The 24,593-nt window shown below is 52.3% G+C and overlaps 1 protein-coding gene across 3 annotated transcripts in view; it reads right to left on the bottom strand.

Annotated features, from left to right (window-relative positions):
• The window catches only part of PSD2 (pleckstrin and Sec7 domain containing 2), an 80,501-nt gene that overhangs the window by 35,777 nt on the left and 20,131 nt on the right, over window positions 1–24,593 (bottom strand). Inside the window, exons 1-3 of one of the 3 annotated variants that reach the window (XM_054642722.2) lie at window positions 22,699–23,056; window positions 3,728–3,830; window positions 769–1,281 (exon numbers count right to left, since the gene is read on the bottom strand). In XM_054642722.2, coding sequence (XP_054498697.2) covers window positions 769–1,232 — 464 coding nt within the window. In that variant the 5' untranslated portion in view covers window positions 1,233–1,281; window positions 3,728–3,830; window positions 22,699–23,056. Of the gene's footprint in view, window positions 1–768; window positions 1,282–3,727; window positions 3,831–22,698; window positions 23,057–24,593 lie in introns of those variants that run through there. The other 2 variants (XM_077186500.1, XM_077186501.1) reach the window with 2 other exon arrangements.

The following is a 24,593-nucleotide window of genomic DNA, read 5'->3' as shown; positions in this document are numbered from 1 at the left end:
CCTGCAGAATCCCATGGAGGTCCAGAAACCTGCAGAGGCATAAAATGAGCTGTGGACAGCACACCACTGTAAGTGTGCTCCAGCCTGGAGAGTTCTCCTGTGAGCCAGGCTGCCAGAAGAGAGGACTCAGGGACTCATGTTCAGGTTTGTCACAGGCACTTGAGAATTGGATGACACTTGTACCTTTTGTCTCACACTGCTGTTCCTGTCACCCAGGCACTGGTAACACCTGCCACAGGTGCAGTGGAGAGCAGAGCTCAGAGCCGTGCCCACTTTCAGATACACAGCTGCCACCAGCGAGCCTAGGGACTGCCAGGGCTGGCCATGCTGCCAGGGACTTCCAGGGCACACCAGCCTCCCAGACAAGCCTGGCTCTGCAGCATCCCCAGGCTGCTGCACTTGCCTTAAGGTGCCTCAGGTAACTCTGCCGTAAGTGCTGCCACTTGCAAATGGGAGCACAACCAGCTCCTCTCAAGATCCCAAAAACTTCCCCTTCACTACAGTGGCTCTGTGAGCTCTAATCACAGCTTTCTGCATTTGTAACAGGAAAAAAAACTGTGTGAGAAGTCCAGAGAGGGAAAAAAAAAAGAGTAAAAAGTTACAAACAAGGAAAAAATGTGAGAGAAGCCCAAAGAGAAGCAGGAGTGGAAAGTCAGCCATGAGAGCAGCTGCAGCTCCTTAAACTGATGAGTTACACAGGGAGCCGAGTAACTCGAACCAAGGAGCCTCGAAAACAACACACACGAAGCAGCACCGAGCCGCCCTTACCCGAACTGCTCCTCCGCCTCGTCGGCACTCAGCGCTTCCGAGGATCCCAGCACGCTGTGCCACCGCTGCTTGCTGAGGGCCCCGCTCGCTCTCTGGGGGCTGGGGGAGCCCCTGTCCCCGAGCTCGGGGCTGCTGGGGCCGGCAGTGTCCCGGTGCTCCCGCCCCACGCCGTTGGCCAGCCCTGCCCGCTCCGCACGGCCGCCCTCGCTGGCAGCGCCTTGTCCCTGCTCGCTGAGCCGCTCGCCCGCCTCTGTCACCGCTGCCACATGTTCGTCCCGCTGCTCCCCCTCCGCCCGGGAGGGCTGAGCGTCGTGCCGGGGGCTGGCTCTGCCGCTGGCAGGCTCCGCTGGCTGGCTCGGCGGCTCGTCCCCATCGCTGCAGGCCGGCGGGGACGGCTGTGGGCCCGGGGAAGGCGGCTCGCCCTCATCCGAGGCACGCCATGGCAAGGGGCTGCTCTCGCTCATGGTCCGCTCGTGGGATCCCTCCCCGCGCTCAGCTCAGCCTCGCTGCTGCCTGCGAGGGAAAAGAAAGCACAGCGTGGGCATGGGGAGGGGATGGGAGGGCAGGGTGAAGCCCCCACCCCACCTCACATCCTCAGTGTAAAAGCAGGGAAAGGACTGTTCTGGTGTTTGGAGGCCCAGTGCTCTTTACTCAGGGCAGTGAGATGGGAGAGGAAAAGTTGTTGTGGTGCTGAGGCATTGGAGCCCAGGCTGCCACCTTTCCTGCTGCTGCCATAACTCCAGAGGGCCTCAGAAGAGGGGACGTGTCCCACCCAGGGCTGGGGACAGCAACGTGGGCATCGGGAGGGGATGGGAGGGCAGGTTGAAGGCCCCACCCCACCTCACATCCTCGGTGTAAAAGCAGGGAAGGATTTTTCTGGTGTTTGGTGCTTTTGGAGGCCCAGTGCTCTTTACTCAGGGCAGTGAGACGAGAGAGGAAAAGCCTCTGTTGAGGTGCTGAGCCACCCACCTTTCCTGCTGCTGCCATAACTCCAGAGAGCCTCAGAACAGGGGACGTGTCCCACCCTGGCTTAACCTAGGCCTACTCTTCCTATTAGCCATGTCGAGCTTGGCAGTGTACTCCATCCTGTGATCAGGCTGGGCTTCTAATTCAAAATACGCCCTGACTGGGGCACTACGGGCAGTAGCTCAAACAATCTCCTATGAGGTGACCCTAGCAATTATCCTCCTCTCCATTGTCCTCCTCAGTGGTAACTACCCCAGGGTTAGTGCCCAGGGCTGGGGACAGCAACGTGGCATGGCTGCATTTCCCAGACTTGCTGCTGGGATGCTATTCCCTTGCATTCCCTGCCCTCCAGAAAGAGGAGAAATAGGTGAAACAGGCAATAAGAATGATTTATTATTTTCTAACTGTTCTAAGCAGCTGTGCTGTGCCAACCTGTGTGATTCTCCCTGCTGAGCTAGCATTTCTGCAGTGTATCTTGCCTGCCAGAGCACCACTTCTCTTTTCCCCACACACAAGTACTGCTGAAGGGTGTCACAAGCTGCCAGCTAAAACTCTGGCAAAAGTGTCCTGATTGAATATTCCCTGGGATGCTCTCTCTCTGTAGGGCAAGGGAAGGACAGTGTTTTGCACTGATATAAGTAGTTTTTTGACAAAAAGGCACTTTATTGGCAAATAGATCAATTGATGCAAAGTCTGCAAGGTCTTACAAGCACCATCCTCAGCCCCACAGTGCTGTGCAAGCTTTACTCCATCATAACCCTCCCACAGCTGCAGTCAAATGTCACCAGAAATGATCACTTCTGGAAGCAGGAGTATTCTGCATGGCACCCAGGCTGAGCCATTGTAACAGCTGATTTTGGTTTTAAGCAATATGTGTCTTCACAGATATTTTTAAAATATTATCTGTCTTCATAAGTCTGTTCAGCCTGGAGGAGAGAAAACTCCAGGGAGACCTTAGAGCTCATTCCAGAACCTAAAGGGACTCCAAGAGAGCTGGAGAGGGACTTTGATAAGGGCATGAAGTGACAGGACAAGGACAAATAGCTTCACACTGACAGAGGGCAGGGCTGCATTAGAGATTAGGAAAAAATTCTTCCCTGGGAGGGTGGTGAGGCCCTGGCACAGGGTGCCCAGAGCAGCTGTGGCTGCCCTTGAATCCCTGGAAGTGTCCAAGGCCAGGTTGGACAGGGCTTGGAGCAGCCTGGGATAGTGGAAGATGTCCCTGCCCAGAGCAGGGGGTGGGAGGAAAATCTCTGAGGTCCCTTCCAACCCAAACCATTTGATGATGTGACTGTGATTCACCTGCACAGGAAGCCTGGCTAATCAGTGCCAGCAGGCAGACAGGACTCTGGGGTTTTCCCCCTAACTCAGTTCCTAACTCACATTCAAAAGCAGATCATTCAAATTTCCTCCCTTAAGTTCTCTCTCAGTAAGCCATCACCTTTGAGCAGCCAGGAGGGTGCCCAGGTTCAGCAGCAGACTCTGAGAGCTCCCACGTGCTGAGCTGAAGCTTTCATTAGCAGTAAAATCCCTAATTGCTTGGCCAGGTCAGCTCTTGTTAACAAGGGGTGCAGAAGTGCAGCTGCCTCTGCTCTGACAGAGCACCTCTCACCTTGTGGAGATGTCAGCAGCCCCTCCCTGCTGCTGCTTCCTCTGCACCTGAGTAAGGGAGAGGAGGGATTTGGACCCCTCTGTGGCCTGGGTAAGGACAGAACCATATAGTACATGCTGAGCTGCTGCTGAGCAGGCCAGATCCCAAGGGGAACCCCAGTTCCTGCCTGACTTTGCTCCCATCCCAGAGTCCAGGCAATCCTGGACCTCAGATCTGGCCCGCTCTCCATGTCCTGCTCCCCACAGCTGGGACGTGTGATGGGCTGGGGAGTTCAGAGCCCTGCATGGAGTGGCTTTGGGGTGAAACACTCCTTGAGGGCTGCATGTGCCATGGTCCTGAGGTGGGGCAGGTCCCTCCTGGAGGCAGAGCTGGTGGTTTTACCTCTTCTCCAGGTGCATCCGTGTGCATCCCTCGCTGTCACAGCGTGCACGGCATGGCCGCACCTATCGCAGCCGGGCGCTCCCGATCCCTGCACGGCCCCTGCCTGCAACAAGGGAGCACAGACAGTGAGACCCAGGCCAGAGAGGAGAGTCCTGCTGGTTTCCTGCCTCCCTGCTGCTGCTCCTCATCAGGCTCTTCCCCAGACCCATCCCAGGGCTCCTTGGCAGAGCACCACAAGTGCTTTTTCCTCAGCGTGCTCTGGTTCTCTGAGGTTTTCAGACATGGCAGTGCAAGAGTATTCCTTACACAGGGCTTCTGACATCTTTCCTTACAAAGCCCCCCCCCAGTCAGCTAAAGTGGAGCAAAGGGACTCTGTGGTTGCAGGTTTAAGGAGAAATCCGTCAATGTGAGCCCACAGAATGTCCAATTTCACCCATCAGATCCATGGAGTGAGATACCTGAGTTTTGGATTGATCCCCCCCAACAGCCCCTCCTCAGCCCCACCAATAAACAAGAGCCATGGTAAAGGTCTTTGAGCTAAATGCAAGCAAATCCAAGCTATCAAAGTGATTGATGTAGCAACATTTCTCTAGCAGAGTGTTTTGCACAACGCAGGGATGGACAGTGATGTGTCCCCCTGAGGTGACCCCAGGCTGGGGGAGCATGTCAGGTCACCACAGATGGTGAGTCCCCTACAGACAGCTGCCTGAGCTCACAGGCCAGACTTGCACAGAGTTGATGGAGATAAACAGACAGGACAGCACTGCCTGTGTGCTGCTAGAGGTGATGGGTGGGTCAGGGCCCAGATGTGCCACCTGCTTTCCAGTGGCTGGAAAGAGCCCACGGAGCAGCTTGGCAGCAGATGTCTGTGTCGAGTTCCTGCAGAGGGATCTGCTTATAGCCTCTCTTGGGCTTGCCCTTGCAGGCCTTCAGCTTCATTCTCCACTAGCCTGACAAGAGAAAGGCTGGCCTAGACTTCCTGGGTCACCAGTACATCAGCCTCCTGTAGCCCAGAATCCCACCTGCAGGAGCTGAGGGCAAAACAAGCCCCTGGGGCAGTCCTCAGGTTCACACATGTGGGCCAAGCCTCCTCAGCCTGTTCATCTGCCATCCCAAATTAAGAGGGAAAAGCTGTAAATCTCTTTCCCACCAAATCCAGGAGAGAAAATCATTCCCAGCACTTGGTGTTCCCATGCACTGACAGCAGGGCCCAGCCAATGCAGCATCTTCCAGGAATTTACTTGCAAAACTACCAACACTCTCCTGAGCACAACCACACTGTGATCTCAAAAAATACTGAAAACCTAACATGGGCCAAATTTTGACTTTCTCAAAGTGAAGGTATAATACAGACATGAAGGACATGCATCACCAAAACACTGTTCAAATCTTTGGAGGAATCTTTCCAGCAAAACTTTGCTGGTCTTTTTCTTAATATGAGATGAATAATGTGGGAGGGTTGACTGAAATTTTTTAAAAACAGCCAGAAGGCTTTGAGCTGAAATTCTCCACCTCCCTGCCATCCATCCAAAAACTCCAGTAGGAACCACCCAAGCTGAATTCCAGTCCAACAGTTCAAGCTTGGCACAGCTGTATGCAACCAGAAAACAGGAAACTAAAAGCAGTTAGGAGATGAGCCTGAGTAAGAAATGTTGACAAACCTTAATGTGTGGTGTCCCAGCCATCCCTCCTAACTTTAAGTAACTTACATTGTTTATATTAAAAGAAAAAAACCACCACAATTTTTTTATTACATATAAACTACTACAGTTGTTAAGCATTACACTACTGTTTCACCCTCCCTGAAGTCTCACTGGAATGTTTGTGGTCTGGAAGGAGTGCTGAGGAATCAACAGTTAAAGCCTTAGTCATGTTCCTCCTTGGCCTGTGTTCCTGGTGGAGAAGAGGCACCAGGGAAACCCTGGCAGGATGTGTGCACAGACTATTGCTGAGCTGGGAAGACCATCAGCTTCCAGGGTGACAAAACTGGAGCTGAGCACAGCCAGGAGGAGAAACCCAGGCCTCTTTCAGCCTCCTGACCCTTGAGGTTTGTGTGTCTCCCATTGCACACACCTGCTTGGGGGCTGCTGTGTGCACCCAAAGCCTGCAGACAAGCTGAGGGTGTAGCAACCCATGACAAACTCCCAACAAGTCACCAACCGCTTGATTTTTGCTTGTAGTGGCATCACTTGAAGCACACACAGGTTATGAGGGGCTGAAGCTTCCCAGAATCTCCAGAGGAACTGCCAGATTGGATTGTGACAGTCTGTGGCTCTGATCAGAGCTCTTCATGGTGATGCCTTGGACTGGAGTCATGCAGCCAACTCCTGCCACACTCCCAGCTCATCCTGGGTCAGCTGCAGAGGGTCTCTCCCACCCTACAGCTCATCTGTGACCTGCTGCCTCCCCACCTGTGTGGGGAAGGTGGAAGAGCAAAGGGAGGAGCAGACAGGAGGGAAGATAGAGGAGCAAAAGGAGGAGCAGACAGAATGGAAGACAGAGGAGCAAAGGGAGGAGCAGAGGGTAGGAGACGGAGGAGCAGAGGGTAGAAGACAGAAGAGCAAAGGGAGGAGCAGACAGGATGGGAGACAGAGGAGGAAAGGGAGGAGCAGAGGGTAGAAGACAGAAGAGCAAAGGGAGGAGCAGACAAGCTTTTCCACAACTTGGAAAACCTGGAAGAAAAAATGATGGTGGAACAGCTGGTTGCAACTGTCCACATTTGCCTCCAGCAGACAGCTGAAAGGTCACCAGCTCTGGACAAAGCCCAAACCCAAACTTAACACAGTTCTGTTTGCTCTGGAAAGCACCAAAGTGCAGCTCAGGCTCTGAAGCTGCCACAGCTTGAACCAGGCTGTGGGGAGAGGATGCACTGCAGCACTGGGGCAAGGGACAGGGGCGTGTTCAGAGGTCCCTCTGGGGCTCCTGTGACTGTCCCAAAGCTGTACAGCCTGGCTTCCTCAGGCTGCAGGCTGACATTCCCCGAGTCCCTCCTCGTTTCATTCTGTGTCTGCTTTGCAAAGTGCTCTCTGAAGCAGGTAAGGGTTGAAAAGTGGTATGTGGGTTCCCATCTGTGGATTTTCACAAGTCTTGCCCTTTCTGCAGGCTCAGGCACCCTCTCAAGTGACTGCTCTTCCCTAGGTCCTGAGAATAGGGTGGGCACTCCTTGCATGTCCAGTGTTCCCAGCCTCCCACAAACATAACCAGGGGTAGCATTCAAAACAGGGTCTGTCAGGAAAACAGATAAATAAAAATCAGATAATGTGGCCCTGCTAGCTGTAGACAGTTGTTAAGCAGGAGCCCCATGATTTGGAGCAGAGCAGCTCTGTAAGATCTCCATAAGTAGAAGAACATGGATTCTTGCTAGAAAGAGCACATTATTGCTCTAGGAGAGGCTGAGGGAAGCCAAAGCATCCATGGTCCATGGCTAATCATGGCCTTTTCTCCTTCCCAGAACTGGGGCTTGGTGGGAGAGATGGGACAGAGGCTGAAGGGACTGAGGATCCCATCCCTGTGGCCCTGAGGGGACTGAGGATCCCATCTCATGCTGCCCTGGTTTGCAGGCCAGACTCAGCAAGCCAACAGCTATTACCTTCATTTATCAGAATTTATCAGCACCAGCTCATCACTGTGAGTTCCCAGTGCCACAGGATAGCAATTCAGGGCAGCCACTCACTCCCTACTCCAGCCCCACTCTGCCCCAGGTCCTGCACAGCTCCTGGACAAGGAGGAGACAGGGCAGGGCTGGCTGGGAGGGAAGGAGAGCAGAAATACCCCATCATGTGCTTTGGGATGATGCTGGATTTGCAGCAGGGCCAGCGAAGCCGGGCTGGCATCCACTGCAGGGAAGCACTGGTCCCAAAGAGGCCGGGCAGAGAAGCAGCAAAGTTTGCCCTGATTTTGTGAGGGGTTGGAAACCACACAGCAGCTCTTTCAGGGACTGGCTCTGGAAGTGTCCCAGCTTTTGTTGAAGCTGAATGGCTGGTGGGAAATGATTTATTTTTAATTTTCTTTCCTGCGTTAGGAACTGGAAAGGCTCCCGCTTCAGTTTTGTGTAACCACTTGGCTGCTGGGACACAGGAAAGCTTGGAGAAGAATCCTGCTGCTTAGTCAAGCATGAGCTTTTCCTCAAGTTCATGCTGAGCTGGGCTGCTTCCTGCAGCAGCCTTGTTTCTCCTTGCTGCTCTGCATCCCATTCCCTCCGGCCTAGTGAAGACAGAATCATGGAATGGTTTGGGTTGGAAGGGATGTTGAACCTCTTGGGCTAAAATGCCTGTAGTGCCATCCTTTGCTGTGATGGACCATGTGCTCTGAGTTCCTGTCCCCTGTGAGCAGGAATAGAATGTGCCCAGGCTGTAGATCCCATCCCCAGCGTGCTGCAGGACAGGGATGGATGTGCTTTTATCACCTGACTTACCAGTGGATTTACAAAAGGCAGGTGTCACAGGTTACCCTGCACATGGGCACGGTCGGGGCTCTTTGAGGAGACAATCCTGTAGAGACATGGAGAGATCACAGCCATGCTTCTTCTTTTTGAAGCACATTTCTTCCTTCTTATGTCTCTGCTTTGACCTCTGCCCTTTCAACATGGCTGAAAATAAAAACCTTCTACCATTCTCATTGTGAAAATCCTCAATTATTTCCTCCTTGGGCTTGTTTTTTATATGATTTTGAAGACCTCATTATCATTCTCAGCCTCTCCTCTCCAGATTGTACACCCTGCCTTCTTAGCCTGTTCTCAGAAGACAGCTTCTCCACCCCTTTGGGTATTTGCCTACCTTTTTCTGGATTTTCTCTAACTCTTTTGCTTCTATCACTCTGTTACAGTCTGAACACAGGAAAAGCAGCATTGCATAGTGAACTCAAGATGTGGGCACACCAAAGATTTGTGCAGCACCAAACTGCTCTGTACATCACCCCCTGCTCTGGACAGGAGTCCTCCTTGGTGACACCAAGTTCTAAGGCACCTGCAGCATTCCTGCAGGCTGTGAGGGGCAGGGCTGGGCTGAGCCCTCAGCCACACACTGATGCCAGAATTACACTTCAAAGCTCCTGCAGCACTGATGGTCCTTGCTTATGGGCAATATGCTGTCCCAGTGGTTTCCATCCATCTCTGCCAGTGCAAACTGCAGCTCCTACATCCTTCACTTCCAATGTGGAAAAGAGGCCGTGGATAAAACATATCCCACAGACTAAAATAAACCAGCTACATGCTAAAAAAAGAGCCTTTGGGTAATCAGAAATCACTGTGCATGGAACATGCTTTTTCTTGAAACCAAATCCTACAGCTCCTTATTTTGAATTTTTATTAGAGTCCCCAGAGCAATTAGGACACATTGAGATCCAAATGACTCCTGCTAAACTTCATCCTGGGGAAACAACAGCAGCTTTTTTGCTTATGGGAAACAATAAAGATGAATCTTAAAATCCTTAACAGCTTTCCTGTTTGCACTCTTTTGCAGTTATTAAAACCAGGAAAAATAACAGAATATATTTAGTATTTTTACATGTTCCTTTCCTCGTACTGACACCTTGGCTGGGCAGCACTTGGTGCACTGAGCCTTCCTCCAGCCCTGGGTGTGCACCATGCAAACCTGACTGCTCCCTTCACAGGGGAAACAATCCTGATCTCAAGCCTGTGAAAAGGGCTGAAAGCCTGGACTGTGCCCAGCCCTGGGCTTCTCAGGCCAGGAGGGACCTGGGGCTCCTGGAACAACTCCAGGGGAGGCTGTGGAGCTGAGCAAGGGCCTGGAGCATCTCTGTGCCCAGGAAAGGCTGAGAGAGCTGGGGCTGCTCAGCCTGGATAGGAGCCCCAGCTGAGAGGGCCCTCAGCCCTGTGTGTCCTTGGGTGTCCCTGTGTGTCCCTGTGTCCCCCAGTCTGTCCCAGTCTGTCCCTGTGTCCCCAGTCTGTCCCTGTGTCCCAGTCAGTCCCTGTGTCCCCAGTCTGTCCCTGTGTCCCCAGTCTGTCCCAGTCTGTCCCAGTCTGTCCCTGTGTCCCCAGTCTGTCCCTGTGTCCCCAGTCTGTCCCTGTATCCCCAGTCTGTCCCAGTCTGTCCCTGTGTCCCCAGTCTGTCCCTGTGTCCCCAGTCTGTCCCTGTGTGCAGGGCTCAGGGCAGCCCCAGGCTCTGCTCCAGGCCCAGCCATGGCCCCAGAGCCACGGGCAGGGCCTGAGCCCAGGAGCTGCCCCTGCCCAGGAGGCAGAGCTGCTGCCCTGGGCAGTGCCAGCCCTGAGCAGATGGTGCAGAGGCTGTGCAGTGTCCATCCCTGGGGATATTCTAGATATTCCTGTGCCCTGAGCTCTGGGATGGCCCTGCTGGAGCAGGGAGGTGGCACCAGGTGAGCCCTGTGGGCCCTTCCAACCTTCCCCAGCCTGTGGTTCTGTGGTTCTGTGGTTCTGTGGTTCTCTGGTTCTGTGGCTGCACTCTCACTTTACATCTTGGTGACATGGTAGGAGTCACTTCAGCCTCCACAAAAAGTGGACCAAAGCACAGGGACAATGAGCTGATGGGTCTCCCAGGAGAAGTGTGAAGGCAGAAGGTCCAAGATGTGATGAACATGGACCTGAATGTCCTTGTGTTCCAGCATGTCAGGTCTGGAATCTTCCTTTCAAATCCCCAGGGCCTCTCAGCTTGACCGTGGGAGGACAAAGATCCTGCTGCAGTCAGTGGGGTCTGTCTGATCCTCAGATCCTCCCTCCTGCAGAAGCAAACCCTGACCCCCTTGGAGACCTGGCAGGGCTCCCTGTGGATTGCTCCTGCAGAAACCCACAGCAATTCAGGAATCCTCCTGTGGCCCAGAGAGAACCAGGAGCCTCCAGAGAGGGAACAGCAAAGGAGGGCAAATTTTTACTGCATTCTGTGAGAGGGAGGAGAAGGGCAGCTCCCAAGGGATGTTGTTCCTGCCTCTCCAACACAATGCTCCCTACTCAGTGAGTCTGGCCCAAGGTGGTTGTTTGCTGCAGGAGCCCATGGCACAGATCTCAAGCCTGCAGCTGTAAAAGGACCACAGGGATACCAAAGGATCCCAGCCAGCTCTTTGCTGGCATGGGAAAACAAGTGGAGAAAAGGGGCAGATGCCTTTTGTGCCCTGGCACCCTTCAGGCAGGTCCCAGAGCTCAGAGAAGAGCTTGAGAGAAGGATGCCTGTTCAGGGTAACAGGTGAGTCCCAGCCTTGCCTTAGTGCAGAACAAACACCTTGTAATCAGTCCATGCTGGGTTGAGTCCAACCCAGACAGGAGTTTTCAGGGCTTTTAGGCTCAGCTCAGAATTGGCTCCATCCTCACCTGTGCCTGTCTGCTCTGGTGCTCACCTCCTCTGGAAGAGCAGTTTTTAGTCTGATTGTCTCTGATTGTCTATAGGGTTGGGGTTTTTTTATATAAAACCAGGCTGTTTGTGGGGCCTTTGCACTCAGTTCTGTGCAGCATCGTAATTGAATTCATTAAAACCCAGCTTTCCCCACAGCCAGGGCTACCTTCCATAAAAATCCACAAGAGTTGCAACTGCTTCTCATAAGCCATAAATGGAAACAGCCTCTTCCCCTCTCTTTCCCTCCCTTTGCTTGATCCTCCTTCCCCACATTCTCCCAGTACCCAAAATATTAAAACAGGGCTGGCAGCTGACTCAGAGCCCAGAAAAGGAAATTCCTGCCATGCTGTCTGTCTACACTAAACCCATGCAACGCCTCGCTGCAGGATTTCAGGAGGCAGCAGGCGAGCCCATCCTGCTTGTCCCCTGGGAGAGACATCCAGAGGGATGGAGAGCAGAACTGCAGAATGAAAGGGAGTTTTGGAAGGGAGGCAAACTCCCTTCACACTCCAACACATCCATAAACCTTGGAGATGAGGACCAGGAACACATCAGACTTTTCCAGGGATCCTCTGACCACCGAAGCTGGCAGACAATGTGTGCAGACAGATGGCTCCAGCCCAAGGGGTGTGGGGACCAGGAGCTCTGAGAGTCCAGAATGTGCAGAGATGGCTGGGCACTGGCTTTGGGCTCCCTGGGAGCCCAGTGTGATCTAGAGAGCAGGGAGCAAGGTCTTCCTGAGCATCTCCCAACCCTGTCAGGAGAGGAGGATGACAGCAAACAGACTTTTGTGGGTGCTGACATCAGAGAAAGCTGGTTTGGAGACAGCTGATGGTGTCCAAAGCTGGTGTGCAGCAACCTGCAACACCAGATAACTCCTGACTCATCAGTGAGAGTGTGAAATCTCCCATTCTCTCCACACAGCACTTCTTCATCCACAGGGAACCACCAGGAACATCCTGCTGGCATTAGTGTGAGTGAGAGGGCCTCTCTGGAAGCAGGAGGATGAAGGAGGGGATCCTCCTTTGAGAAAGAGAACAGCAAGCATTGTGGATGTCATTATATACCTCTACAGACATCTCAAAAGGTTTGCATCTCCACCCTGGAGATCTCCAGGTAAAAAGGAGTAACTTCAGTGTCTGAGGAGGGTGACCAGGCTCCCTTGGCAGAGAGGAATGGTCCTTGTTTTGCCCAGCAGAGACTCAGCCCTGCTCTCCAAAGGGCTCTCCCTGCCCCTCAATTAAGCATGAATTGTGCTTGCCAACACAGCTCTGTGCACATTGTGATGGTCCCCACATCCTTGAGGGAAACACCTGCTTCAAGGCTCTTGGATGCTCCTGAGGGTCACCAGGTCAGCAATTCCAGCTGGCCTCCAAACCAGGAGCATTGGTACAAGGCACCCATGGACAGGTAGCAGAGACTTGACTGCTGAAGGTGTTTGAGTCCAGAGAAGGCTGTTGGAGAGTCCAGATAGGACTGATTGCTCTGACTGATTTCAGCAATAACACAGGAGCAAGCAGTGTCCACTTGGGACCTGAGGCCAGGCATCCATCTGTGAGGGGAACAGCTGGGTAAGTGTCACACCAGGGGGACTTTGTGTGTTCATCTCAGTGGAGGAGAGGAAAGGGAAGGAGAGGGAAAGGGAAAGGGAAAGGGAAAGGGAAAGGGAAAGGGAAGGGGAAAGGGAAAGGGGAAGGGGAAGGGGAAAGGGAAAGGGGAAGGGGAAAGGGAAGGGAAGGGGAAGGGGAAGGGGAAGGGGAAGGGGAAGGGGAAGGGGAAGGGGAAGGGGAAGGGGAAGGGGAAGGGGAAGGGGAAGGGGAAGGGGAAGGGGAAGGGGAAGGGAAAGGAAAGGAAAGGAAAGGAAAGGAAAGGAAAGGAAAGGAAAGGAAAGGAAAGGAAAGGAAAGGAAAGGAAAGGAAAGGAAAGGAAAGGAAAGGAAAGGAAAGGAAAGGAAAGGAAAGGAAAGGAAAGGAAAGGAAAGGAAAGGAAAGGAAAGGAAAGGAAAGGAAAGGAAAGGAAAGGAAAGGAAAGGAAAGGAAAGGAAAGGAAAGGAAAGGAAAGGAAAGGAAAGGAAAGGAAAGGAAAGGAAAGGAAAGGAAAGGAAAGGAAAGGAAAGGAAAGGGGAAAGGAAGAGCAGCTTCCCTCACCCAAATCAGACTGAGATGCACTTATTTGGCTTGAAAACACAGACTCAGCCAAGATTTGCTGACAGCCAACGGGGCTGAAACTTCCCTGCCTGAAATTAGAGGGTGTTAGGGCACAAAATGTGGCAATTCCACTAAAGTCAGCAGCTCCACTTGGGCATAAAGCTGTCTGCACACAGGACCTGCAAGGAACAGCCTGAGAACATGAGATCTAATATGAAGGGACTTTAATACATCACCAGGACCAAATCATTTGAAAGGCAAAGTGGAGAGAGGAAGCCACTACAGGGGAACAGACAGGACAATGGTGTAGGAAAATCACTGCTCTCAGACTTGGATGTGAACATCAGCCCTTCTCCTAGTGAATACTTTGTCCATAAGCTCACCTCAGCAGGCAGGTTTAGCCCAAAATTTCCACTTTTCCTTTCAAAACTGCAGAAAACATTCCTATAAAAGAAGTGTGGGCCAAGTAAATCTTTCCAAGGCAAACAGATGATCACTGACCTTCTGAAAACTGTAGAAAACCAAGGTAGGACCAACAGTTCATCATTCTTCCATGCTGGAGGAGTCTCTCACTCATTCTGTTCTCTGGAAAGGGTGTCTGTTTTGCAGGCAGCATGACCACTCTCTCCTTTCTCCAGCATCTTTCACTGAAGGAAAAATGGTCTGGGGCACACCTACATTTTTGGTGGATCCATCAAATCTGTGTAATGATGTGCTGTCTGCTCAGTCTCCCAGGCTGCAGTCAGCAGGGTGTAGAAATGGCAGAAAATATAATTGCCTATTTATTCTCAGAACTTCCAGGCCAGGATGGAATCACTAAAGGAAAACCAGGATTTCTTTGCTCTGTTAGGATGCGTTGAGTTATCATTATCTTTAACATGGCACAGGAGATGCTGCTCAGAACTTGGGTATACCAGAACTTGCTTGATTACATGGAAAAGCACTTTGAGTGAGTGTCAGCTCACCCAAATGTAGACATCTCCAGCTGAGCTCAGCCCCCCAGGCTCAGAGTCAGCAGAAAGGCTGGGTCTGATCTGCATCAGAAGTTTTTGCTAAAGCAGAAGAATTCACTCTGCTGCTCTCTGCCCCCCAGCCTGGATGCAGCCCCAGCTCTGATGCTTCTGCTGCACATGAAAAGCACAGGGCTGCTGCCCAGCCCTGCTGAACATCCTTGGGCTGCAAACACTTCCACAGGAACATCTTACTGTGCCATGGCCAGATCTGGCCTCCCTAAGCATGAATGCCTCCGAGCAGCCTGAAATGTTGAAGCTGACTTGTTTTGAAAACACAGCAAGTTGTCCAGAAAGTGCAAGTGAAACCCTGGTGGAGCCATTTTGCAGCTCCTGTGCAGAGGCTGGGTCTGCCCTTAATGGAAGTGCTGGATAACCATGGTGAGAGCAGTGGGATTTCCCTGAGGAAGGACTCTAACAGGCACACTCTAGACTGATGTAAAGGTGCTTTACAGGGACAAGGATGCTGCTTCTCCTCAGGGGAATTACAAAAAGAGCAAAAAGCTCATCAGGATGATGTAATTGCAGCAGGACAGTGTTTTAACCACACCTGCTCTGGACCAAAAGGTTCTCCCAACCTCTGAGACACCTTGCACTAAGTTTTGTGGCAAGGGTAGAGCAGAGCTGCTACACCAGCCTGCAGTATGGTCATTGTGCCTCTTGGCAGACTTTTTTAGGTGTTCTCAGGGCTTTTCTCCTGCTCTCTAGACATGATTACATCTGGGCATCAGACAGTGACTTTGGGAACTGATGATTTACGTGCTGGACTGAGGCTTTACTGAAGCACAGGGAGGCCAGAGGGGCCTGCCAGAAATCAGTGTGCTGTAAAGATGAAAGAGGTTCAGGTGATGAGTGCTGCTCAGCCTGGTGCAGCCTGTGACCCAATGACACAGTGGCACACGAGGAGTGGCAGCTGAGTTTGCTGCAGGGCACAAGTGTGCAAGCTGCAGTGGTGTGCCTGACTCTGGGAATCTCTGATGGTTACAGTGTGCAGAATCAAAGGGACAGTGTCCCCACAAGGTGCACTCCTTGCAGTTTGCTGTTGTCTGGAGAGCAGTGGATTTCCTGCTCTAAATACCCAGCTCATAAAGCTTCTGCTACAGAGCCATTCCCTACATCTACCACGTGCTCCTGGAGTTTTGTGGCCACTTTTCTGCTCCCCTGCTCTGATAGCAGTAATAGTAACACATCTGCATTTTAGGTGTTGCTATCAAGCTGTGATCTTGCTGTGATCCTGCACACCCAAACCTCCTGCCTTTCACCTGGCCTTGTTATTCTGCTCCTCTGGTCCCCAGGCAGCTCTGGATCAACATTCCCACCAGGGTGATTGGAATCACCTCCTCTTGGACTTACCCCAGCTCTCACAGCGGGGGCACACAGGAAATCCTGAACCTCTGCACACTGAACTCTCCCCATTCCTGCATGCAAACATGAAAAGACTCTGGAGGAAGCCTGTAAGGGCAAAAGGAGGTAGATCCAAAAGTTTGGGATAAAAAACTCTTGCTCTTTCCAGACAGTCTCATAGTTTGGGGTGAGGGATAATGCCCTCCCTGGTGTCCCATGGCTCCTGCAGAGGCAGGTCCCAGCTGTGCATGCCCCAAACACCCTTTCACCTGCTGTGCTGTAAGGATCACTGCAGGAGAGGCAGGGGGGGACAGGATAGGCTCCAGAGGCACACACCTGTCCCAGCAGCCCCTAGGAAGGAGCCACCAAAGGAAACTGCCTCAGCTGCTGCAGCAAATTAATTCTCTCCACTTCTGTAAGGATAACCAGCCCCATGATTATCTGCTGCCTCAGTTTCCCATGCATGTAGAAAGCTGCCTCCTGGGTTCTGGGGAAGAAGGAGGGCTTTAATGTTGAGAGAATACCAAGAGACCTGGATAAACTGCCTTGAAAGGACACACAATGTCCTTTCCTGGAAAGGCAGGTTAACACTCCCAGCTGCAGGCAGGCAGCTCCTGTTTCCAAGCTCAGGACTCTGGTGAGCAGTGGCTTGAATAGCTGCCCTTGCCTGGTGCTGCTAACTTAGGAGGCAAAACCTAAATACTCATTAAGGCAGCACTTGGCAGAAACCCCATCCTCAATTACAAAAATCAATTCATTTTTTTTTTATGAGTCTGAAGCCTTTGGGGCCTTATAATCTAATTAAATAAAGCTTTCTCACTTTCCTCTTGCCTGCTCCCCTAGCTTCTGTTGTACCAGTAAAGACAAATATATATTTTTAATTTAGCAGAATTCCCCTGCATCGTGTATCCCCTTCTGGCCAGAAACCCCTTCTGTCCCCCCCGTGCCTGTGTCCTGCTTGGGCAGGCTGCATCCACAGCCTGCTTGCTTTTGTTCCTAGCAAGTGCCAAAGCTCCAGGCTCCCAGTTCTCCTCCATCCACTCCCACAGGATGGGTACCAGTGCCTGTTTGAGGAGCAAACATGCAGAATCTGGGAAGGAGCAGAGCCCCTCACAAGGAGAGCTCAGCGTTGGGAGCAGTGCCTTGTGACCGTGTTCACAGGGGTCTGAGGATGAGGGAGGAGATGAGGATCTGATTCCGTGTTTCAGAAGGCTTGGTTTATTATTTTATGATATATATTCTATTAAAACTATATTAAAAGAATGGAAGAAAGGATTTCATCAGAAGGCTGGCTAAGAATAGAAAAAGAATGATAACAAAGGCTTGTGGCTCAGACAGAGAGTCTGAGCCAGCTGACTGTGATTGGCCATTAATTAGAAACAACCCCATGAGACTAATCCAGGATGCACCTCTTGCATTCCACAGCAGCAGATAACCACTGTTTGCATTTTGTACCTGAGGCCTCTCAGCTTCTTAGGAGGAAAAATCCTAAGGAAAGGATTTTCCATAAAAGATGTCTGTGACAGTGCCTCATGTCACACTGAGGGCAGGACTCATCCAAGGCTGCCAGGTCTCTGCCATGGCACACCCTGAGTTGGAAGGGACTCACAAGCATCATCCAGTCCAGCTCCTGGCCCTGCACAGGACAGCCCAGCAATCCCACCCTGTGCCTGAGAGTGTTGTCCAAACCCTCCTTGAACTGCCAGGATGAGATGCTGCTTTAGGACATGCAAGGGGAGAGGCTGTGGGTGACCTGGAGAAGGTGCCACAGGATCCCCAAATGGTTTGGTTGGTAAGGACCTTAAAGATCACCTCATTCCAAAGCCCTGCCATGGGCAGGTCACCTTCCACTAGGGCAGGGCCATCCTCTCTTCCTGTGTCCAGCACCAGCCAACAGCAAGTGGCCATGCACAGAGTGGGCAGAGATCTCTGAGTGTGCCCAGGCCCTGCTGTGGAGGAGGGTGCAGTCAGCAGGTCCTGCTCTCTATATGGCAGCACCTGATGTTTCCCTGAGCTGGCCTCAGATCCCAGTTCTGGATCAGGTGCTGGAGGAAGGCTGGAAGGTACCACAGGGAACACCCTCTCTGCCTCCATGAGGCTTTTGCATAGAACTGTGTGAAATTTTTTGGAAAAATTGTTCACTTGCTGAAAATTGCAATTATAGGTCAGCTAGACCTTACCTAGGGTTGTGATGCACTTGTGCTGAAACCACTGAAGAGCTGGATTAAAAAAAAAAAAAGTTTCAAGAACAGAGATTTTTGCCTTGACTTTGGAGCATGTAAGCAAATCCAGAAAACAAAAAGACTGCAACCCTTCAATTTAGTTTGGTATCACAGCATTTCCCTACTATCTTATATTTTTTTAAAGATTTAAAAGAAAAAGATATTTGGGTCAAATTTGTTTTTCCATATCAAGAAAATAATAGAGAGACAACTGCACATGGGAGAGGAGAAGCCAGAGAGGAGGCTGAGCTCACAGCATTTTCCCTGGGCTTTTCAGTACAGTTGGTGAACCGTGAGAGGATCAGGCACTGGGGTCTGATGTCAGTTTTCCTGCTTGAGGTTGATCAGGAGAACTCAGAGGCACATTCTCTAACTCCCAGAAAGGGGGTATCACTGGGATTTACTCTCCTAGGTTCTGTCTTTTGAGGGGGAATTCAGTTCTCCATCCCAGGGCCACAGCCAGGCCACGGGGCCAGAGGAGCTCAGCTGCATTGCCTGGGGGAGACAAGGATGGGCAGTGACCGTACAAGACAGCAAATCCAGCTGTGAGCCCCCAGCCCTGCAAACACTTCATCCCAAAGGTCACAGAGCAGCCGTGTCCCCAGCATGTCCCTGCCACAGTCACAGCACAGGGAAAGCTCCCAGAGACACTGGGGGCCTCTGCAGTGTGGAGGTGTCAGAGCTGGAGGGCAGGAGACACAAAACCAGAGCACAAAGATTTTGCCAGACTGGGGCTTTGGGAGATTGGAACCAGACCATGTCCCATGCTGTAGAAGAAGGCAGAAAATCCTGGGATCAATCCTGGGCTCATCCTGCTTGGAAGGAAGCATTGGCCCATCCCTGCCCCTGCTGAGGTGTGTGACAGCAGCCACCAATGTCAGGGCATCCCACCAGCACCACCTTTGCTGGGAGCCATCCAGCATGCCTCAGAGAAGAAGAGGACATAGCAGAAGGTGAGGCAAGGCTGGTGGCACCACAGAGGTGACACCCTGAGCAGCTCCCATGGCACCCCTCAGAGTGGTGCTGGGAAGATCCCTTCAGGTGTGGTCTCCTCTTTTGGGAGAGGAGTGTGAGCACAGCTCCTAGCCAGGACATGGGGACAGTTCAAACAACTGACAGCAGACAGCCTGAGCCACCTGCCAGCCCTGCCTCTTCCACTGGCCCTGCAAAACCACAGAGCTGAGAAACCACGAGGGGAGTATGTGAGGTGATGAGAAGGAGGAAGAGGAAGGAGTGGAGGAAATGCAGTGCTGGTGAAGAGGTAGGTGACAAACCATGTGCCCAGTGCCAGGCTGAGGCCCAGAGCCCAGAAAAAGCATGGAGAGCACAAGAAGGGGCTTGAGCTCAGCTGCAGAATGTCTGCTGGGGCTGCCTGCAGCTCCTTGCTCCCTCTGGCCCTGCCTGGTGCAAGTGAGGGAGCACTGGGCCTGATCCAGTGATGGGCAGTGTTTGCTCTACAGGAATCCCCAGTGTCCCCAGCTGGGAGCTGAGCAGAGCTGGGTGCTGCCCAGGATCAGGGCTATGGGCTGCAGGGAAGGACCTCCCCAGGCATTTCAGCCACTCCTGGAGCTCCTGCAGGAGCACAAAGGACAGCACTGAGGACAGAGGGAGAGGTGGTTGCTGTCCAGCTTGGACAGTGCCTCTGCCCCTGCCAGTCACCTCCCCAGGGTCACAGGAAACAGGGAGAAGCCCAGAACTGACCCTGTCCCTCTCACACCATAACCCCCACAGGGAAGTACCACGGGCCTCCAGTGCAGAATCCACCCCTGAACCATTCCTAGGGCTCCATCCAGCCACTGAGAGCCTGGGTGCACTGGCCCTCCCATGGATCCTGTCCCAGCACATCCTGGGAAAGGCATTTTCCTGCCAGAAGGGCAAGGAGGATGATTTCACCTCCAGCAGATCTGGCAAAGAGGTGTGTCCACAGCAGAGACTGTCAGGCAGCAGAGCAAGCAGCACCCACAGGGGATGTGGCCACTTCCACCAGGAGATCACCCACTCCAGGGACTGCTCACACTCAACCTCCAAGGAATTGCTGTGCCCATAGCCAGCACTTTGCTGGCAGTAGGCACAGCTCCCTCCCAGCCCAGGGAACATCCTCCTGGCAACTGCAGCAACCTGTGAGAGTCAGCAGGGCCACACACAGGTGTCTGTGTGGCAATTGAACAGGGAATTCCATTTCCTTCTGCCAACAAGAACCAGCTCCAGCTTTGTGCAGAGCCACGGACACCACGTGGGGCAACTTCAGATTTCAAAGGAGACTTTTCACTCGAGTTGCTTTGACATGGTGGCCTGACCTACCCAGCACTGTGTGCCTCAGGACAGGCACACAGCACACAAACCCATGGCATGGAAGCTTGTGGCACTGCTGGATGGAGGGAACTTCATTGCTGGGAAAACCCATGGAGGAAGAGGACAAAAAGGTGTTGGGTGATGGGATGGAGAGCAGAGAAGTGGGTTGAAGTCCAGGAGAGCAATTCAGGGTATTTCAGCAGGGAGATGAGAGGGGAGCAGCACCAGTGGGGAGAGCAGAAAGCCAAGACACCTGTGAGGGCTTCGTGTGAAGAGCCAGGTGATGGGCCACGCAAAGAGGGCAGCCTGAGGTCAGAAAAGCAAGTCCTTGTCTTGGGCAGCTCAGAAACTGGTCTGAAAGTGCCTGAGTCCCTCTTGCCACCCTCTGTGGAGCTCTCATGAGTGGCCTCAGCAAACACACCCACCTGGTCTCCATGAACTGGAGTTTCTGCTCCCCATCACCACCTCCCCGTGCAAGCAGGACACTGAGCAGGCCTGGTGGTCACACAGAGGTTCTTCCTGGCAGAGCTCCTGTGTCCCCTGCCCAACACTGCCATTGTCACCTTGGCAAAGTCATTTAACCATGCCAAGCCTCAGTTTCCCCAGAGAATAATCCAGCCACATCCTAGGGTGGGCTGAAGGTGCTGAGACAGGAAGGAACTCAGTATTAATGCAGAACTACTCACTTCTCAGCTTCCAACCTCACACCCCCAAAGGGATCTCCAGGGAAAACTACCCACTTCAGCTCCACTTGTGCCTAACTTTCAGGGGGAAAAGAGGCCCAGAATGAGAACCATCCATTTTGTGAATTAGCCATCTCTCTGACATACTCTCTGGACTCGGCCACCCACTTCCAGACTTTATCCATTGTTTGCTTAGACTTGCACGGGAAAAATCACATTAAGGAAAATCCAAGTTGAATCACAGACTTTGGAACAGTTGCAATGGACAATTTGACGAGGACATGGGGATTTAACATATTTTTAAAGCAAAAATATCTAATGATAATATGCTCCACTCCTGGCTAAAAACATTATCTACTGGCATGGGGGGAATTAAAGCCATAATGCCAGCTACTATAATGCAGGCCTGGAACTCCATGCAAATATTATCCTGATCCAAGAGCTACAAAGCTCTGTTTATCCTAGTAATTAATTCTGTCTTATGTTTAGTGATACAATTAGAGAAACACTGCCATTCTGATGGGCTTGCTTCCACCAGTGCCTTTTACTATATTTACATGCCCACAATAGGCTTGGTCTCACAGAAAAGGGTGAAATTGCATTTATGGAGACAATGCCACATGCATTCCCAGAGCATTTTCAAGATGTAAAGTTAGGCTCCAAATTGCACGTTTATTGTGCGAGCACACAATGAGCTTAGATTAAATATTGACTAAAGCCAGCCTAACACCCAAAATAATGAAGATGAGCACAATAGTGTGATTTACTCCCAGCCACTAGAGAAATACACATCTGTAACATATAACATGCCCTTCCCACAGATATACTCTTTGTATTCTAGCTAGCCTTAGGCAGGAAAATATTCTCATAAATTATGGATTTTCTTTCCCAACTGCCAACACATCCATATTACCAGTTGCAAAGCAAACAAATATAATAATTAAAATAATAATTTTTAAAAAAGCCATTCCCCTGACACAGTGACGAGCAGGTGACTGGCTCCTTGAATCCTCAAAGTTGAGGCAGCAAAATGGAAGATAAACACGGCTAAAAGCAGAGAATCCTTTCCCTTTTGTCCCCCAAGGTGTGGGAGCCAGCAGGGAGGTGTGGGCATGGCAGGTATCCTTTTAGAAAGTACTCCCAGCCCTAGCTGTGCTCAGAAAACTATCTGTCCTTCTCACGCCTTCCTCCTTCCCAGACTTGTGGAAGAAATTCAGGGAGAGGCAGACGTTAATAGAACAATTATGATAATAACCCAGTGCTGAGTGGGGGTAACACACACCCTTCCCAGCAGCTCGACCTCTAAATCCTCTAATACAGCACTGCTTCAGTCAAGATTAAAAGAAATTGTAACCCAGCAGAGACAAAAAGACACAGGAGGCAAGGCAGGATCTCACTCGGCAGCAAAGCCCCACTCCAGTCCAGATGCAGTCATATCACTTCAGCTTCTCTGTACCATCTCCATGACAACCATGTAATTTGGATGCAATAACCACTGCCGAATTGATCTTTAAATGTAGCTTTGCTATAAAACATAATACTGAACGTGTCAGGCTCAGGATAAAGAGAGGTAGCCCCCTACCACTGAGGACTGTGATTTAAGAGCCCCTCTTTAATTTTCAGCTTCAATAATTGCGTGTGTGAGTGGATTTTAAAGGCAGGAGCAGCAAACACCATTTGTGTGTGTGTACGGCACGCTTTGGGGTAACACTGCCAATGAGACACCACACTGAGAGCTGGAAAAATGTGTCAATGTATATATCCAGAGAATGGGCATCTTCCCACATGCACACACACACACACACACACACACACACACACACGTACCAGTCAGTCTCCAGCCTCTGAAGCACACAGCTGATGCATCAAATAATCCTAATAAGAACCAAACCCAGTATAACTAAGCAAAATAGGAGGGGGGATCGATGTACAGCATGACAATGAGAGCCGGGGAGCTCGCATTGGCACTTACCCGAGCAGTGAGCTGTTTATTTTTTGGTCCCTTCACAAATGCAGCTCCCTTTTCTCTTCAACAATCCATGCAAAATAATCTGCAGTCCCACCGATGGAGGAGTGGCCCCGTCCCTCCCCCTCCACCACCTTCCTAGACCTCCCTGTTATTGGCTTCCTTCTCCCTTCTCTCCTGCTCTGCCTCGCTCGCTGGCGATGGTTACACCTCCCAGCCTTCCCCCAAGGTGTCAAGAGACTGCTGGGGATCCAGCAGGCAGGGTGGGAGGGACGGCAGAGGGGGAGGAGGCAGGAGGCACGGTGAATGGAGCAGGGAAAGGATGGAATAAAGCTCGGGCAGAGCCCCCGGCAGGAGCAGACCCGCCGCTGCCTGGGAGGCTCCGCTCGCAGCGCTGGAGCTGCCGTGGGTGTCCCCGGAGTGCTGGGGCTTGTCCCCCCACGGGCACCTGCAGAGCGCTGAGGGATCACTCTGCTTCCTGCCAGCAAATCCTCACCCTGCCAATTGACACTGGCTTCAAGTTTGGGGTTGAAATCCTGCCAAATGCTCTCAGTGGCTTTAACAACCGATGCACTCCAAACGCAGCCGTGCAGCACTGGGAATGCCTCAAGGACCCACCTTGGTGCACACCCCAGCACTGCAGCTTGGGCTGCTCCGTGCCTCTGGACACTCCCACCTGCTGCAGCTCCATCCCATCCCATCCCATCCCATCCCATCCCATCCCATGCCATCCCATCCCATCCCATCCCATCCCATCCCATCCCATGCCATCCCATCCCATCCCATCCCACCCCATCCCATCCCATCCCATCCCATCCCATCCCATCCCATCCCAATCCCACCCCTTCCCACCCCATCCCACCCCACCCCATCCCATCCCATCCCATCCCATCCCACCCCATCCCATCCTATCCCATGGATCCCATCCCATCCCACCCCATCCTATCCCATGGATCCCACCCCATCCCATCCCATCCCATGGATCCCATCCCATCCCATCCCATCCCATCCCATGAATCCCATCCCACCCCATCCCATCCCATCCCACCCCATCCTATCCCATGGATCCCATCCCATCCCATGGATCCCTCCCATCCCAGGTTCTAGCAGCAGTGCTGCCCTGTGCCTGCCAAGCTGCCTCCAGGGCCTCTCCCATCATAGTGGGCTGGAGCTGGTGCTGCTCACCACCACTGACACATCTCCATCCTGACAGCTCTTCCATGCAAAGGCAATGGCTTTGTCCTTGCCCAGGAACCTGGCTCACCAGGAGGGCTGGGGATGCAGTGTGGGGTGGAGGGGAACAGGTACACAAGGCTTTCCCTGCTTTAGGGCCCTTTTACCAAACTGACAGAGCAGTGGTTCAGGGCAAACCCTGTCCCTTGGCCTTCTGGTGGCTGTAATACAGTGGGGGTTTCTGTGGGTGCACAGGTGAGGGGTGGTGGGTGCTCTCTGGGTCAAGCTGTCCCACTGGAGCACAGGCCAGTGGTCCTTAGCCTGGGCCAGCTACAAGGATCCTTCCCCCAGGGCTGGCACACTCTGTACTGGCATCACCCATGTCTGGGTGGCACACAGGAGCCAGGATGTGCACCCTGACTGCTGCACAGGGATGTGGGCTCACAGCATCACAGAATGGTTGGAGGGCACCTGAGAGACCACCTTGCTCCAGCCCAGGCCATGGGCAGGGCCACCTTGCACCAGACCAGGGTGCTCCAAGCCCCATCAAACCTCTGGGTGAGGAAGAAGGGTTTGGTGTCTGCCCCTCCTGATCCCAAGGATAAAACCTCTCCCTAGACCTCTGTCTCCTGGAAAACTCCTTCCAGGGGACACACACTGCTGAATGAGCAGACAAATCCCCGACATCCCAAATTAAAAATACCATTACAACCTACAGCCATATATCC

The sequence above is a fragment of the Agelaius phoeniceus genome, chromosome 15 (genome assembly GCF_051311805.1).
Source record: "Agelaius phoeniceus isolate bAgePho1 chromosome 15, bAgePho1.hap1, whole genome shotgun sequence".
Classification (NCBI taxonomy): domain Eukaryota; kingdom Metazoa; phylum Chordata; class Aves; order Passeriformes; family Icteridae; genus Agelaius; species Agelaius phoeniceus.
The sequence above is the reverse complement of the archived record's forward strand: the minus strand, read 5'-3'. Positions and strand labels throughout refer to the sequence as shown.